The sequence below is a fragment of the Ictalurus punctatus genome, chromosome 10 (assembly GCF_001660625.3).
Source record: "Ictalurus punctatus breed USDA103 chromosome 10, Coco_2.0, whole genome shotgun sequence".
Taxonomy (NCBI): Eukaryota; Metazoa; Chordata; class Actinopteri; order Siluriformes; family Ictaluridae; genus Ictalurus; species Ictalurus punctatus.
In genome coordinates this window covers 25,050,531-25,068,328 of record NC_030425.2, presented here as the reverse complement: position 1 = coordinate 25,068,328, position 17,798 = coordinate 25,050,531, and the positions used below count along the sequence as shown (strand labels likewise).

The window sequence follows — 17,798 nt, the reverse complement described above, 5'->3', positions numbered from 1 at the left end:
AGAACCAGCCACGGTTCTTCTGGAGACTTTTATTTAACAACCTCAGTCCCCAAAATGCAAAAAGTAAGTTTATTCCAACACTGTTTTTAAATGCTTTTAAGAGTGTTTTTCTTTTTAGCAAATGCAAGAAACAAATCAATCGATTTCCATTGCGACCTTTCGGCTACTCCGCCTGATTGGCCAGTAAAAATAGGGTATAGGGAGGCAGGAATGTAAAGAAAGAAATTTGCTTCTGGTAGCGTTCAATTTAGCATCATGCTAGGTTTGTCTATATTCATCCTGATGCACACCCCTGTGCTGTATTTAATAGCATTAACCTGAGTGAAGCTGGAGTGATAGGGTTAGGGTTCTTTTACTGTACCCAGCAAGCTCCTGTTGCTGTAATTGTTTCAGTAGGAGTATTGACCAGCTTCTTTCCTCTCTCGTTTCCTCTGTGCAGTGACGGCCGCTTTGAGCTGCTCGGCGGGGGCAGTCTACAGATCTTTAACCTGACGGAAGAGGATGGTGGGATATACAGTTGCCTGGCGGATAATGCAAACGACTCCATTGAAGCTCGGGCTGAGCTCACGATTCAAGGTAACACCAAAGCTGCATGTAGTCTAACCCTTAAATACTGCTGCGTGTAATGTAATGTAATGTACATGGTCATTAAAGTGCTAATCTGTTGATTGGTTGTTCAGCAGAGTCACACATGGTTTGAGGTGGTGACTCGAATGGATCGAGACAGATTAATTGCTCGGCTGCTCTGTCGCAGCACCGCTCCTTATATGATCCACATTGTATTGGCAAATGTCTCAGGGGATTCCCAAAAGCTACCTGCAAATGAGTATTGATGGCTTTTGGCTCTGTGCGTCTGCTGAAATGATGTCATCATTTTCTGATCATTTGAGTGTAGATGAGCTACATTTGTATGGATACTGATTTGCAATAATACTTTCCAGTTAACCTCATCATATCATACTTTAGTCCAAACAGAACCAAGTTATTACGCATTATCTATTCTCGTGGACATGATCGAAGCTATATGACGTACGCACGTAAATCAGCTTTAATTGTGCTTTCACATGGTAATGTAGTGTAACACTGGAACATTACAAAAGGTCGTAAACTGAATAGATTTTTGAATTGTTTAAAGGATAACCAGAGCATTAAATCATGCATGTGGTAATAAAACTGTCCCAAAGCCTGCAAATCCCCCATCAGAGATAATACTGCATATTCTGATCACCATTTAAAACTGGCAACCAACAACGCGAGATGAATTCTTTCCTGCTCATAACTTTATAAAGAATCAATACTGGCTATTAAGTTGAACGCAATTTAAGAAAATAAAAACGGTTGTCTTGTTGAGTGAACGGTTGTCTGCAGAGCGTTCAGCCGCTCTACCCTAAGCCCGTGTGTGCTTTCTAAATGACATTGTTCTGTAATTGGATTGTATGCTTGCAGCATGCTTTAGCCATGTTTACATAAACAGGTATAGAACCGAGATTAATAGCTTGAATCGCCATGACATGGGAATGAGAATGACACAAAGGAAGCCGTCTGTAAAGCCCACGAATACACTGTGTGAAGGATGAAGGGTGCACAAGGAAGCACAAGGCGAGTGTGAAATCGGGGAAATGGCGTAGGACCCAGATCTCCTTCCTGCGCTTCACACTTCACGCAAATACACAGTGCGATCCTGGGTGTGACGAGTGGATAAAAGAGATGGTGAGCTCAGGGGCTGTGTGGGTGGGAAAGTCATTGTGTGGATGCATCAGTGCAAGGGCCCTGCTCACAATTCCCAACATGGCAGACTGGTGCAGTGCCAAGGCTTCATCTTTTCTGTCCACCTTTCCTTTTTTTTTTTTTTTTTTTTTTTTTTTTAAGTCGCCATTTTACTTGGCGTTCCCTCTCCAGAGCCCCGGAGATGAGCTTTTCTCATGAGCTTTCTTTCAAAAGCGTTGGAACCAATGCAAGGTTCTTCCATCAGACCGAGCAGTCCCCCAAAAAAACGCCTTTGTGGTAATGAAGTCTTCTAGCCAGCTGCGTAGGGGGATTGACGGCATTCTGTGTGTCTTTACGGACGAAACAGAAAGGCGCTTTCAAAACAGCTTTTTCCCACATGATGTCCGGCTGATTTTCTTTGAGTGCGCTTTGGTGTGCTCCGTGCGCCTTGTTTCATTTCAGCGTTTGTGCTGTCACGAGGAATTTCCATTTCGATCAGTTAATTTACTTTACATGAGTTGAAAGCTGACCCTGTGGCTTTTGTTTTTTTTTTTTTTGTTTTTTTTTTAAAAGAAGTTTGTCCTATTGCCCCCCCAAAAAAAAAACACACACACACAAAAAAAAACTTTAATTGAAACAAATTGTAATTCTTACTAATTAGCTAAACCCAGCATATGTTTTTCCTTCTCTCCTAAAAAAACAAAAAAACAACAACAAACAAACAAAGAACAACAGAGTTGTTTTGGATCTTGCAGTTCGTGACAGCTGCCATATGTACAGTTTGTACGTAGAGCCGAAAATCTTCCTGGCTCGTTATTTAGTGGCTCGGAGAGTGTCTGATGGATGCTTTAATCATTAAGTGTATGCGTTTTCTTGCCAGCGCCGCTGAGGCCGAGGTTAAAGACGAGAGCAACAGCTTGAGGCCTCAGTGAAAGGGGAGAGAGCTCCAGTGTGACTGCACTGCCTCTCACTTTATTGGAGTTGGCAAGACAATAAATTGGGCCAGAGGACACAGTAGGTTTTAATTACGGAGCTGTATGATTGGTGCGCGGTGGAGCTTGGAGTCTTTTTATTTCCAAGCTCCGTGGTTGCACTAATGGGACTGTGTGTGTGTGACCTATAAGCAGTAATAAAGCCACATATGTTGGCCAGAATACGCTTGAGTGTGTTCTAACATGCGTGGGAATGCATGTAGGTGTTCGCATGCTATGTAATACGAGCGTGTGTGTGTGTTTTTCAGGGTTCATGTGTTACAAGTCTGGTGTCTTATTAAACTTTCATCACCTGCCTCCGAGTTAGCATGCTGCACATGATTGGTCGCTACCTCCAGTTCACTGTTTGATGTCGGCAGAGCTGATGTCAGGAGCTTGAGGTCCGGCACAAGCGATGAGGCTACAGGAATGGGAGCTTCTATGGCTATTTGAGACTGTTTGCTTTTTGTCACGTAGGAAATGAGGTACATGTGATTATGAAACAATTCCGCATTCATTTGGATTTTGCGTTCCTGTCGTCGGACCGGGTCACATCCCAATACGTTTTTCTGACATGTATATTATGCATTCATCTGTCTTGTCTCATCATGGGCTTTCGTCATTAATTTAACCGCGACCTGATGGTACGCTTGTGTCATGTGAACACAACCTGCTTTTTGTGTCTGAGAGTGTGTGCGTGCAGGAAGTGCTGAGCCTTTTTCGTCTGTATTTTTCCCACCCCCGTATTGCTGTGGATGAAGAAGCGTCAGATGTCAGAGATTTGAGTGGTGCTCATGTTAGACAGACCATCTGTCCGGCGGTAGCAGTATTGAACCAGCAGTGTGTGACAAGTGTTGTTCAGCAGGTTGGGTGTGCAGACCTCGTCAGCCTACGTGAGAGCTGTTCGTCAGTTTAGCCTGGTCATGTCGCCACTTCTCAGATTAGAAAATCTTCAGTGAAGGGACCAACAAGGGATTTGTTTGTGTCATGATGAGATCCTTACGAGACTTAGAGGTGCTAACATCTCTCGTAGCAAACCTAGCACGTGTTGGTGGACGAGATGGATGCGGTTTTATTTTGAATTCACTGATAAAACAATAAGGAAATGGTGAGGCAAAAAAAAAATCTGTTGTGACCACTATTTAGAGAGCTGCTTTAGCTGAAAAGGCAGGAAAGTGTCGGTTTCAGGTGTCTTCCGTTATTGACGTGCTATCTTAGCATGAATATGACCAACAAATTACATTTCACTGTAGTAGAGAGAATGGATAGAAAAGCAAATGACTGAATGGTATCGAAAAGATTTAGGACAAAGCCAGTCAAATTCATTCTTTAGCAAGAGGCTAATGAAGTTCTAATTAGCATACATGTTTCTTTTGTTCTGTTCCTTGACTACTCATACCAATCCAGTCAAACCTCCTTGTCTCTCTAACCCTGATTCATTCCATGTCATTTTTGCTCCAGTTCAGAGCGTTTATATAACGAGTATTTGAAAGAATGTGAAGTCGGGCCGTACCTGCCGATAACCGATTAATCAACCGATAGTTTCTCAAATTCATACAATTGATAAGGAAAACATAACATTCAAAGTAAAATATTGCTGAACTGTATTACAAAAATAAACAGTACTGACAGTACCCTGAAAATGTACTGCACTATTTAAAAGGAAAGAAATATCTTATATATAAATAACATTAATATATACATCCATCTTCAACCGCTTACTCCTTACTCCTTCAGGGTCGCAGGGGAACCTGGTGCCTATCCCAGGAGGCATCGGGCACAAGGTGGGGTACACCCTGGACAGGGTGCCAGTTAATATATACATATAAACTTTTAATAAATATTCAAATAAATAAAAGATATACATCCAAACTGAACCAAAAAGTAACACTCAGCTTAACAAATAAAAATAGAGACATTCAAAAATGAATAATAATAAAATAAAAAAAACACTTCGAATAACACAACAAAATTGGTCATTGATGGTTTTTATTTCGCCTCTAGAGGCCACTCTCGTACTGTATAATGACAACGGATACAACCGGGAAAACCGATCAATCGGTTGATCTCTAATTTTGCGTAGATTCATGTTCTATAATTGCAGTTAAGTCCATTTCAGTTCCAAGTTGTAACTTTGTAATGTGGAAAAGTTCAACGGGGGCGAATATTTATGCGTACCGCTGTATCAGAGGGGGTGTCCCACTGATGTAAATGAATTCCTTTGCTGCCACGTTTTTCCTTCATGATAAGTAGTGCGCGGTTATTAATCGCCGTATTTACGCTTTCCTCACACTGTGCTTACTGTCATTTAAGCTCACGGTGCTCGGTGTGGTCCGCTTGCTGCATTAGAGTTCAGACTCCTGCAGCAGTGTGAAGCTGCTCTCAGGCACAGTACGCAGTGTGTGTGTGTGTGTGTGTGTGTGTGTGTACACTCTATTCGGGCTAAATGGCGCGTGGCAGTGGAGGGAGTGCTGCAAGGATTACTCCCTCTAACAGATAACGAATGATGCAGGAACTCAGGCTCACTCAGCAGTCCCTCATCGCCACGCACACAGAGCCGCATCCCAGCTGTGGAAGCGAACTCGACTCCCTGTGCGTACAGTATACATCTTAAATCATCTTCAGCAGGGGTACCCGACAATATTTAGTTATTTTTCCTAATCGTATGTACACCTGAGCTAAATACATCGAACAACCCGTTATTATCATCAAAGTTGTTCTATTTATTATCACGTAATACTAATTATTACTCTTGAATTAAATTGTAGTCTAATAAACCTTCAACTACAGATAATGTGAAGTGAGCATCCTGGCTACGCGTAAACCCTTGAAACCCTGCTGTAAAAATAAAACAACAGCAATAGAAACCATCACAGAAATTATAATGGTTTCTACTACAAATACAGTTACAAAACATACGCTTACCATTATTGGTCCTTAATGGTATCCACTAATAGAAAGCAGATTACCAGTAGAGACCCACAGGGGCCATTACAGTTTCATTAAAACCAATGCGATTCCCATTATAACCATTAAAACCATCAAATTCTATGAAGGGTTTTTTTTTCAGCAGGGAAGGCTGCTAATGTTTTCTCATCGCTAAGTTATTAATGTTTACAATTTAAAAAAATGCACACAGAGCACATCAAATTGTTTCATGCATTGGTTAAATTTTTATATATATATATATCTCCATCCATCCATCCATCTTCGACTGCTTACTCCTTTTCAGGGTCACAGGGAACCTGGAGCCTATCCCAGGAAGCATCGGGCACAAGGCGGGGTACACCCTGGACAGGGTGCCAATCCATCGCAGGGCACAATCACACACACACTCACACACCCACACACCCATTCATACACTACGGACACTTTGGACATGCCAGTCAGCCTACCATGCATGTCTTTGGTCTGGGGGAGGAAACCGGAGTACCCGGAGGAAACCCCCGCAGCACGGGGAGAACATGCAAACTCCACACACACACACGGCCCTAGTGGGAATCGAACCCAGGACCCTGGAGGTGGAGGTTACAGTTGCTAGCGCAGTATTTTAACTGACGTATCACAAATCATTTAGCTCGCTTGCAATTAAGTAGGACATTAGAACGCCCAGAGGTACTCGAGGACCAAGGCTGGTAACCGATTAACTTCAGAATCCTCACCTCAACCAAATTATCAAGCAAAATTAGGGCTCTCTTCTGAGCTCGTGATGCAGTCATGGCAGATTTTGGTGGAAAACAGAGACGTAAGGGTGGCAGGCAGGTTGAGGTGAGCGAGGCTGATTTCAGAACAGCATCCACAATTACGATCTGTGTGGGGCAGCGCTCCACGACCCTGACTCGCAGTGCTCTGTATGACCTTTTAGCAGACAAGACATGAACGCTGCTATCTTTAGAGAGATCAGTCTTGGATATTGGATGTTTTTTCTCTTTCTTTGCCTATCAGGAGGTACTGAGCTGTAATCTCTCAAGCCAGACTTCTAGCTTTTGCTGGAGATTCAGATACTTTGCCACTACACGCATGTACAAGCACGTACTTTCACAGCAAGTTGCTGTTCGATGCGCAGACAACCAGCTGCGAATTTTTCCCGTAACGTCCCTGCAAGCGTCCGGGAGTTTCTCATTTACTAGCCAATGGTTCGCTAATAACGTTTTGTCTTTGCAGTTCCTCCACAGTTTCTGAAGAGACCGAGCAACACTTACGCTCACGAGGCTACGGACATATTGTTTGAATGCGAGGCGACTGGATCCCCTGCCCCCACCATCAAATGGGTTAAAAACGGGGACGCCGTGGTTCCCAGCGACTATTTCAGAATCCTGGTAAGTCTTCAGTTCCTTTCTGTTTGTGTCAGAGATTCCATAAAGGCATTAAAATGACAACTGTGCAGCTATCTCTGTGCCTGCGATGATTATAAATCAATGATTGCTGACGAGTTTGTGTTTTATGTGTGCAGAAAGAGCAGAATCTGCAGGTGCAGGGCCTGGTGAAGACCGATGAGGGGTTTTATCAATGTCTAGCCGAGAACGAAGTGGGCAACATACAGGCCAGCGCTCAACTCCTCATTCTAGACCAAGGTACGGATCTGTCATGTGTCCCATTTTGTAATGTCTCACCAGTAGCGTACCATCAAAATTTGTTCCGAGCGACAGATTTACGAAATTGACCAAGGATTCGTATTATTATTATTATTATTATTACGATTTTGACCTTGCATCCATAATTTGCATTATGTAATTTTGAACAAAAAAATGAACAACTTCATATAGCGTACATGGTTTTATATGTTGTGGATATGTAAATATCTGCCCTGTCTTATACGCTCTCTACCACATTTCTTTAGTAGGACAGATAAGTTATGAGTGGTTTGTGTTTTAGTCTGATAGAATTTTAGCTCCATGCCACGAGGAATAGAAATAATTCTTCACGTTACTAACTTTTATACTCCAATATATTATACGATAGTTTTCATCGGCTTTTACTGATTAACGCAGCTTTCACATTTGGAGTATTTTCCTCAAACGCCAGAACATGTTTTACATGTGATTCGTATGTAATTCCACATGTGATGTGGAGTAAGTGCAAGTCAAGAGGAATGTGGTTTAAAAAAACCAACAAAAAAACACAACATACAAAAGCGATGTCAAGCTTTTTTTTGTGTGCTTTAAAAAAAATAAAAAATAAATAAATAATTTTAAAAAAATCTCAGACCAATCCCACTTCAATACTGACATGCAGCCTGTTGCCATCTTCCACTGGGTTCTACGGCTTGTGTGATTGATATGTATTCATCATTGCATCATTGCAACATGTATCATTTCTCTCTATTGTACTTGAGCTTTAAGCTGCTTAGTGCAGTCTTGCGTATTGCTCCCCACAATGCACCGACAGCAGCTGCAGGCCAGAGATCACATGCTAATAAAACAGTATCAATCTAAGTCTCTTTAGAACGGCTGGGAATTAGGATTAGTGAATCAAGTCTTTCAGCACTGATGGTAATGGTGTAAATGAAGTGTACGGTGATATTTGCCTCTGCTCCCTTACTGTCAGAGTATTCACACCCGGTCGATGTGTTCATGCGCGCTTACATCTATGTCGTGGCTGAGAAACCTCACCCTCATGGCTGCCTTGGTTGGTCTTGGTGGTCATGTGTCATTCGCTAGTGGAGACAACATTATATTTCTGGAATATTCCCCTTGAAATGTGGCCATCTGGTAAAACTAGTTGTCAGATTTGTGCCCAATATTACGACGTCGCTTCTCAACCTTACGTGTTTTGCCTAGAAACCGCGCGTTTTAACGTCGGAATACGCTCGTACAGTGGTTCTCGAAGCGGGGTCCGTGAAGTACGGCTGGACGATGAACCGTGTTGAAATTGCGTTTTGAAAAGAGTGCAGTTTTCAGATCACAAGAGCTGTGATTTGAATTAGCCAATAGTGTCGTCATTATTGTTGAGTGTCCTCTTATATGGCCCGTAGATGTCCAGTCTTAAGCTGGCAATCATCATGAGTGCTGTGCGTGACAACAAAGCAGATCTATTAATTGAACACGCGCTGAATGTTCCTCTGAGCTAGTGAGTAAGCTCCAGGGTGAAGTGGACATGTTGGTACCCAAAAGAAACAGCACGCCACATGTGTCGGAGTATTTCGGTTTAAAAGAAAACCCCGAAACAGGTACTGTGCAAACATGTCGAGCACTGATACTAACTTATAAAGCTAAATCAGTATAAAAACATCTTGGCCGAAGTGTCACATCATATGACAGAAGCTTGCGAAGATACCGTGAGATAACCGAGGATGGTGAATGAATGTTGCAGCTGCTGTTGCTCTCTCCTGATTTTCCCCTTGAAAGCCCCTCGGTAAATTCATCCATCCTTTTATCCATCCTTCTATACTTCCTTCCTTCCTACTGCTTATGAGGCTCATGAGGCGGGGGACACTGTGGACGGGGTGCAAATCCATCGCATGGAACAATTGCACACACTACAGACAATATGGAAATCCCAATCAGCCTACGGTGCATGTCTTTTGGACTGAGGGAGGAAACCGGAGTACCTATCGGAAACCCCTGAAACACCGGGAGAGCACGCAAACTCCACACACCCGGGGGGGACACGGGATTCGAACCCCCAACCCTGGAGGTACGAGGCAAACGTGCTAACCAGTAGTACATGTTTGATTTAGCTAACGTTAAACAAGTAAGCCCAACAATTTCATCCACTGAATGAAGCAATAGGTGGATGAACAGTGTAAATGTAAGCTGTGTGGAGCCGTTTAACTGCTTCTACGAGGGACATTAGACGAGCGAGTTGTAAAATGACTATATCGGAAAAGGTAGTGTGTTGTGATGTGGGTCTTTTATTTTATTTTTATAAACACACTGTTTATTTATTTATTTTTTTACTCTTAACATCCTACCCCCTTTGGGACTACTGATTCATCATCAGGGTTAGCAGCTCTGCCTAAGCGGAAGATACGGAAGACGGGGAAGAAAAGAAAGGCACTAGTGCTTTAATAAGATTTTTTTTTTCTCAGAAGGCCCGTGATGTTCCCAGCATGCACTACACTAAATTGCCTGTAAATACTCCATTCTGCCAATACTATTCAGCTTGTTGCTATTAAAGCAGCTTGCCAGGTGTAGTGGAAGGCATTTGTTGAAGCCCTGGGCCTCACTACCATCTGGATTGGCACATGCTGAACTGGTAAGCTTGTTCATTAAAGCATGCATGTTTATTTAAATACGTTCTATCGCTCGCTCAGTAAGCACGGGGAAGAAATCGCTTTGTTGTTTGTTTTTCTCACTCAACGTTTTCTATCACTGGCCTATTTTTCTCCCATACACAGAGCCTTCAATTTTTTTTTTCCGCCCGAGTTGTTTTGTTTTTCTCTCATGCTCCGACAGGCTATTATTACCTTAAAGCTCAACTCTGCTATTGCTAAGGTTTGTGTTGATTTTTTTTCTCCCAGACAACAGAGGGATAGTTGTGTTTTTGTAAGACGAGGAAAAAAGAAACTAGAGGCAGTGAATAGAAATGTGGGCTAGGTTATCATTTTTTCCATATCTCATAATAAGTTTTTTAGCTCATTGGACTGGATTGGATTTCAGCTTTTGGATCGGGGATTAGTGTTTTCTCACGCAAGGTGTCTTTTAGCCATATTTTTACTCGTACAAATTGGTGTGGCACTGTTTGTCGGTGGACTCTTTGTCCTTTGGTTCAATCCTGTTTATTTGCCTCACTTGAATTCAAATGATTTCATATTTGCATTTGAATGCTTATTTTCCTTCACTCCGCTTTTAGTTGTGGCTCCTAGACGCTTCTTTATTTTGTCCCAATTTTTTTTTTTTTTTAATCATTTCCTTTTCACTTTATTTTCCTCCTTGAGGCCTCATATAACACCAGCATCCCATGAAAGCGATTTACCAGTGTTTGTTTGATCCTCCCATAGTGTTCTTTACTCAGACTTAATCTCCAGGTTTGTGGTGCTTGGGTGCGGTTGGTGGAGTGTGAGGAATTTTCCACATGGGGCGAGCCGAGCGATGTGTTGCTCTGCAACTCCCTGCTTGAAGGAGGAGAAAATAAAACCCACAAGATGCCTCTGACTCACAACAGCCTTTTTCAGCAGATCTGCCCATAATGGCTGCTTGTCTACTGCATGGAGAGCCTGGTCAGGCTACGTGGCGCAGGACGCACCCCCACACCATCGCACCCTGGTGCCCTTGTTTTCAAATCCCAGCAGATTTTCCCACGGTCGATCCCCTGACTTGCTCCAGTTGCAGCTCTACTGGTCGGGTATCTGTCTGTGGGATGCATCAGGGGTAAAATGGGGGGTGCCAAGGTACACCACGGCTGAATTGGACAGTACTGGTGATTATTTTGCTTGTTTCGTGTGATGCTCTAGGATTGCAAGGCTATAAAACATGAGCAGAATGCCTCCACAGAGAGGTCTTGGTTTTCCGTTGACACTTAAATTAGGCCTGTGTGGCGAACACCAACTAATAGAAGAGCACACATGTTTGTTATTTATAGCACCGCAAAAGCCCCCAGACTGACTTTTCACATTCTTTCGTTGTTTACAAGGCTTACTGGTTAATATCCAGGGGTCTAACATGGTTTTAGGACGGGAGCAGTGTAATGGAAGTGCTGTGATCAAATGAAGAAGAATAATACCAGCTGACCCCACACAATTGGTACCATAACACGAGATGCTCAGTTCAAACAAGATGTTGTGCTGTTTGCCTTGCCACATAAAAGCTTTTGTGAATGACTTTTTTTTTTTTTTTTTTGTGGAACTGCTTATTTTCTGCCTTTTATTGTGAAGCCATTTCTCCTCTGCTGGAAGCCACAGGAACCCCAGAAACAAAGTCTGCAATCGGATAGCGATGGACCGACTGTTTGCTAACATGTACGATAAAAACTGAAGCTCTGACAGCATGGATGGCAGAATCATAAAAAATCTTGCATCGTTGCATCCACTACCAGCAAATTAGGCAGTGTTTGAAGGTCACCATGTCTAGCAGTTGCAGAAAGCTCACTGGGCAACTGATCTAAGCCTGAGAGGAGAATCTCAGTGAAGCATTAAATGAGTGTCCTCAGCCATCAGCTCCAGGTGCCACCTTGCAGTGCTTTTTTTTGTTTTGTTTCAAAAAGCTCTTCGAAAGAGAGCCCAGCTGACTGTTGACACAAAGTGCCTCGGAAGGTGCCACCCTGCCCAAGTGCCCGTACCACTGACCACAAGCCAGCCTTTTACAAGTCTGTGTTAATGGACCTGCCTCCATTTCCCACTCCTTTGCATGCTAATATCGCTTCTCTACTGAACAGCATGGCTCGGAAACAATTGCCAGCCCCGGACTATCCGCATCCTGGCTGAGGCATTTTAGTTTCCCCATCACGACACCATGAAGGTAGAAGGAACTGTTTTTCGTTGTCGTTGTTGTTGTTGTTTTTTCCAAAATATTTTTTTTGAGAAAGAAATCAAGCTTCCTGTCACAGAGCAACAATACCATTCTCATTTTTTGGTTATACTTACATATACACACACACACATACATACATAGTGTAGAAAAGAACAACAAAATTAAAGAGTACAATCAACTAAACAACCCACCCCACCCCGGTTAACCAATATCTATATCTGGTTATGTTTATATTGTAAAATCCAACAACGGGCACAAAAATTCAAGTGGGAAGTGTCTGTAACTCCATAAAATATTAAATAAAGGGTTGCCATTTATTAAAAAACAAAAAAAACCCAACTTTTTTTTGTCAGGGGTTGTCAGTACAACCCCTCATCGTATGCTTTATTTTCTCGAATTTAAAAAAAAAAAAAACACCATCACGTCCTTTAGCCACTGGGAGATGGATGAATATTTAGCAGACTTCCAATGCAATGTAGAAGGAACTGTTATCCTGAAGGAAACGTAATTACCCTGTCTTCATTTCCATGTGAAAGACATTAAAGGTGAAGAAGGTAAGGGTACCACTACAGCAGCAATTAAAATACACTTCAGTATCCTTTCTCCTAAGAGTGTAGGTCTCTGAGCATCATGCAGAAGCTGAAATTAGACTGTGGAGCTCGATGGAACCGATGTCTGGATCTGGACCATGATGGGAGTCCATGCCTCCTTCCACCTCGTCTGGATGGGAGTCCTTCCACCTCGTCTGAAACCCGGTTGTTACCCGCAAGGACTATGCAGAGATCCGTAATCCAACACTCTTGTGCTAGGCAGTGTATCCTGCTCTGTAAAGCAACAGCCTTGGCAGATACTCCTCACTGAACCCACTTTTATCTCCTGGATATATCTCAGGAAGGTGGCGAAGTCTGAGAGGAGGCTAAGTCATTCCCCATCGCCTGAGAGAGTAGCTTTAATGCATTTAATCTCAATAAGGGTGTCTTGCTTTAATCCATCATCCTCCCATTTTCTTGACATTCTCTGTGCTGCTTTGGCAGAGTGCTGACACTGCAGCGTTTTGTGCAGACTCTGAGGCGAATGCGAAACCAAACCACTGCAAGACCGATCAAGTTTCATTTATAAGATGTCACGCTGACCAGGCAACGCTTTCTAGTGCAAATTGCGCAATTCTTTATCTTGAAGATGCGGCTTATAAATTTGTTGTATAACGGTGTTTTGCGACTCGAGGTGGAATGTAGTAATGTGTCGCCGGGATTCATCCCCCTGCGGTCAGGAAGATTTGTTCAGGAGCCTGGCCTGAACAAGTAAAACAAACAACAAATAAAAGATGTATGATTTTGATTTTCTTAACTTCCTTCCTAAAAGCATTGTCCCCTTGTGTATCAAGCATTTAGCCTTTGTCTGCAGATCAGCAGCTCACCCACATGTCACCAGCTGTCAGAATGGGTCTTGCCTGCTGTTATCATTAGAGACTCTGAGAAAGAACGTGGAGCGTACAGAGAAAGAATAAGGCCTTGAACATGTGCCATAATATTAAGAATCAATATTTTTAAGCTTGACCTGTAGATATCAATAATGCCCTGGTGAATGTAAACCCATCACACTTGCATCTGGTTCAGGAGGATTACATGAATGAAACAGCCATTACATCCATTGGGTCATACTTGGTCCTCTGTATTTTCGAAGCTCAAATCAATATCTGTGTAATTAGTCATTAGCAATGTGCTGTATCTCAAGCACATTGGCTCACATTGCTAATAGTTGAAGGCTTGGAGTCGGTTTTTGCACATCGTTATCGCTTGAAACTTCTCTTGTTGCAGGTGGTTAACTGGCTCTCTTCTGTTTGTTTCTATGGAGAGAAATGGTCCGAAAGTCCTTGCAACTTTCCTCCTAATAGTTTTCTTTTTCATACGGCCCGGTGACCTTTTCCACCAAGCCGTAATGTCTGCCATTAATAAGGCACTGTTGCCATCTGTTCCGACGACACCAGCAATTGCTCTTTGCTATGAATAGAACAAACACGAGTCTTTCGCTGTTAGCCACCGTGTGTTGCTGCGAGTGCGCTTGTTGGGTTTTGGACAGAAAATGAGAGGGATCGAAAACACAGCGGAGGCAGATGGATAGTTAAACCTGCACATGGCTTCAGTGCGATTTTCACTCAGTACAATCACCCTTCCCTTCACCTTTTCCCGGCCTCCGACCCTGATTCATCTGAAGTCAAGCCTTTGCTGTTTACCGAAGCTCAGCCTCGAAACGAGGTCAATCCTGGAGCAGATTTCTGAAAGCTTATTTTGGCACAGTGTGTACGAGCAAGACCGAGGCGATTCAACTGCTAGCACATGGACAACGAAGATGCAGAGCTGAAACACACACACTTGTAGACAAAACAAAAGCTAAATGCAGAACATGAAACTTGTTGGCTGAACGTTCATGGCTCCTTGTTTCTCTTTTTGGATCCGATAATTGTTGCAGCTAATGTTTAATTTGCTCTCTAGCTAATGGGTCATATCCTTTGACTAATGCTATAGACTAATGGGTCTTACCATTAATGAGTGTTTTACAGATGGGTGTCATTAGCCTCTGTAGTTTTCTGAATGGAGCATTATGGGTCAGCTGCAGATAGAGCTTTAGTGTGTACAAAAATGGATTTGCAGCAGAGAAGCAGCAATGGTAGTGTAATTATGGCCAATGTTGTGCCTGGAAAACCGCTCGTATTTCTCCGAATAAAATGATCGATCATCATAACGATCGAATGATAATGGAGTGCCAGCTTTAATTGCAATGAATAAAACCACACTCTGGCCACGTTATGTACCTGGAATGTTTGTTTTCATGTTCGCTTCACCATGCTAATACAGCATTGCTTTCAGAGAGGTTTCAAATAATATTTCAGTTTCTTGGCTGGTACATGGGTTCAGGCGAATATCGGCGCCCGTCTTCGTATTTTCGGATTAAATTAACCTCACCGTAGACCTACGTTTATGACCGTGATTGATTTTTACTGTCAGGCAGAGAAAGGGGTTATGATTGTGTTCATATTGTGCATACTTGGAATAGTTCAGTTTAGAGAGGATATAATTCGCAAGAACAATAGGCGATGGCTTTTTAAAGAAAATATTTTCTCAAGTTTCACCCTGTCAGTGGAAAACAAGAGTAAGATATGCTGAAGGCCAACCACAGTTTGTTCCAGTGGTCTGGATTTGAAATATTTCACATATCTGTGTGAAGAATGTCAAAGCCATAGTGGGAGGCTGTGCCAGCTTTGTAAAATGTGCTAGTTATTAAGATGGATGGGTCTCAGGGTCTCTCCAGGGTCTTTAGCTGAAACTGATCTCAGTTCAGTGCTGTAGTGCATTCCTGGCATTGAGTCTTTATCATTTCTTTGCATTTCACCCCTCCTTCTGATTTTTTTTTTTTGTCTGTTTGGGCCTTCTTTTTTGCTCCAGCATTTTGCTCATTGTTTTTTTGCGTTTGTGATTATTCCACTGTAATTCCATTGTTTTTATTAGTCTTCTGTAGAACTCCATCATGGATGCCTTTTTTGTTATGTTTTTCCCTCCCTCCCTGTCCTTTTCATTTGCTGTTTCCTTTCCTTCTTGCACCCTTCATTTTCAACACTTCAATCTCACCTCACTCTCACTTCACTCATCCACAACGTGCTTCCAATCAATGATGTAGCCACCCCCTCTCCCTCACCCACACTGATCCGTGCCACTGCTGACCGTGTAACACCAGGCTCAGGAGGAAGCTCCGGCTCCGACCCCGCTCCCGTCCCTGGTCCCGTGCCCTCGGCCCCCCGTGACGTAGTGGCGTCCCTGGTGTCCACCCGCTTCATCAAGCTGACCTGGCGCCTGCCGCTCGAGCCACACGGCGACGACATCACTTACTCCGTCTACTACGGTCTGGAGAGCACCAAAAGGTAGGACGTAAACTTTAACTCGGCTCCACACGGATTAGTATCTGAAAATTTCCGCATTGTGTTTTGGCATGCCTTTGTCGGGTTTTGAATATGTGGTTCCTCCCAACGGTATTAAGCGCCATGACAAAGCGACAGCACTTGAATAGACGTCTTGGCAGTCACGCAGGTTGTTTTTTTTTTAATTATTAAAGGCGTTGAGTCGGCGCTGAGCTCGTGTTACAGTCTGATCGTATCGTCTCTCATTCTACAGGGAGAGGACGGTGAACACCAGCCGGCCGGGCGAAATGCAGGTCACCATTCAGAACCTCAAGCCAGACACCAAGTACACCTTTCGAGTGGTGGCGTACAATAAGCACGGCCGTGGAGAGAGCTCAGTGCCCCTGAAGGTCGCCACCCAGCCAGAAGGTAGGAGCTTAAAAAGAAAGATAATGTCACAGAGATTTGCTCTTTTGTTTTTTTGTTTTGTTTTGTTTTTTTTTAAAGAGCCCAGCACCTCTCAGTACTTTTGGGAAACGGCCCATGTGGCAGGAAGAATTACTATCACATGTTCCTCCAGGGCTGTTGTTCCTCCTACACTTCTCTCCGAAGCACCTTGTTAACGTTGCAAAATCACAAACGCAAACACGTGCACTAGGAAAACACTGGAACGTTCTGCTCCTGAAGGCTGATCTCACGTTTGTTTGAAACTTTATCAGCTCATGCACAGCCTAGGAGAGAGAGCGAGAGCGAGAGAGAGAGAGAGAGAGAGAGAGAGAGAGAGAGAGCAGCTTTCTGGGTCGGCGCTGACCCTGTGTGTCCTTGGCGCAGGTTGGCATAAGCACTTCATAATGAGTGCTAGTGGGATCCTGGCACCCTGCGGAGGCTGCGCTAGCCAATCAGCCTCCACTTCATGTTATGAATGAGGTCTCAACTGTTGACCTGCTTCCAGAGGCAGGACCTCCAACAGAGTCTGTCGCTTTTCCCGTGTGTATGCAGCACACACACATCACACACAGACGTACTCGGTGAACTGCATAATCTGCGTCTTGTATTCCAGACAGTCCTCTGGGATAACCCGGGGAAGCGCACGTAAGCACACGTAACTAATATAAGAACGAGCCTGTATAACCGAGATAAACGACTCTGATTCTTCACTCAATCCTTTAAATTTGCTGATCAAAGTTTTCTTAATGGATCACGTGTAATAGTTAGATCCCAGACCTTCTCGCACGACAGATGTGATCAGTGGGTAATGATCTCTGAATCACGGTTATGAAGCATAACATCTTATATTACATGGATTTATTAAAGACCAGATGGGCGAATCTATATTTACACTCTAATCGTGTGATGGTTTCTTTAGATTTAAAAGCCTCAAATGCATTACGCTCAGCTGTCAGAGCCGTTCATTGTGATCTTTTCGGAATCTTTCATGACAGCGATGAGTAGATGCTAAACGGCCCGGATCGCTGTTTTCGTTCTCTTACCTCCGCTAAACTAACACGATTAAATAAACATCACAGAAAGGGCTGGCGCTGTTCGACTCCGTAGCGCAGGAGCTGATGGAGTCACTTGTCGTCCCGTCACTGTCATATTCCGAGCTGAGGGGAACGCTTTTACTGAGTGGCTTTGTCAGGATTTCTGTTTGAAGTGCATGCGCGAGTTGGAACATTCTGACATTAAAGGCATATTCACAGCGAACATGTGACGACCGTGCGAATATATTTAAACAAGTGTGTTTTTTGTCACGTTGCTTTTTTTCCCCTTTTCACTTTCACCTAATATGGAGGGGATTGTTGATGTGTTTGTCTTCCT

At 43.3% G+C, this 17,798-nt stretch overlaps 1 protein-coding gene across 8 annotated transcripts in view; it reads left to right on the top strand.

Moving 5' to 3' along the window:
• The window catches only part of neo1a (neogenin 1a), a 147,235-nt gene that overhangs the window by 104,032 nt on the left and 25,405 nt on the right, over nt 1–17,798 (top strand). For 7 of the 8 annotated variants that reach the window (XM_017478193.3, XM_017478191.3, XM_017478188.3 and 4 more), the window contains exons 5-9: nt 440–576; nt 6,843–6,997; nt 7,132–7,252; nt 15,764–16,004; nt 16,255–16,409. In XM_017478193.3, coding sequence (XP_017333682.1) covers nt 440–576; nt 6,843–6,997; nt 7,132–7,252; nt 15,764–16,004; nt 16,255–16,409 — 809 coding nt within the window. The remainder of the gene's footprint in view (nt 1–439; nt 577–6,842; nt 6,998–7,131; nt 7,253–15,763; nt 16,005–16,254; nt 16,410–17,798) is intronic. The other variant, XM_017478190.3, reaches the window with a different exon arrangement.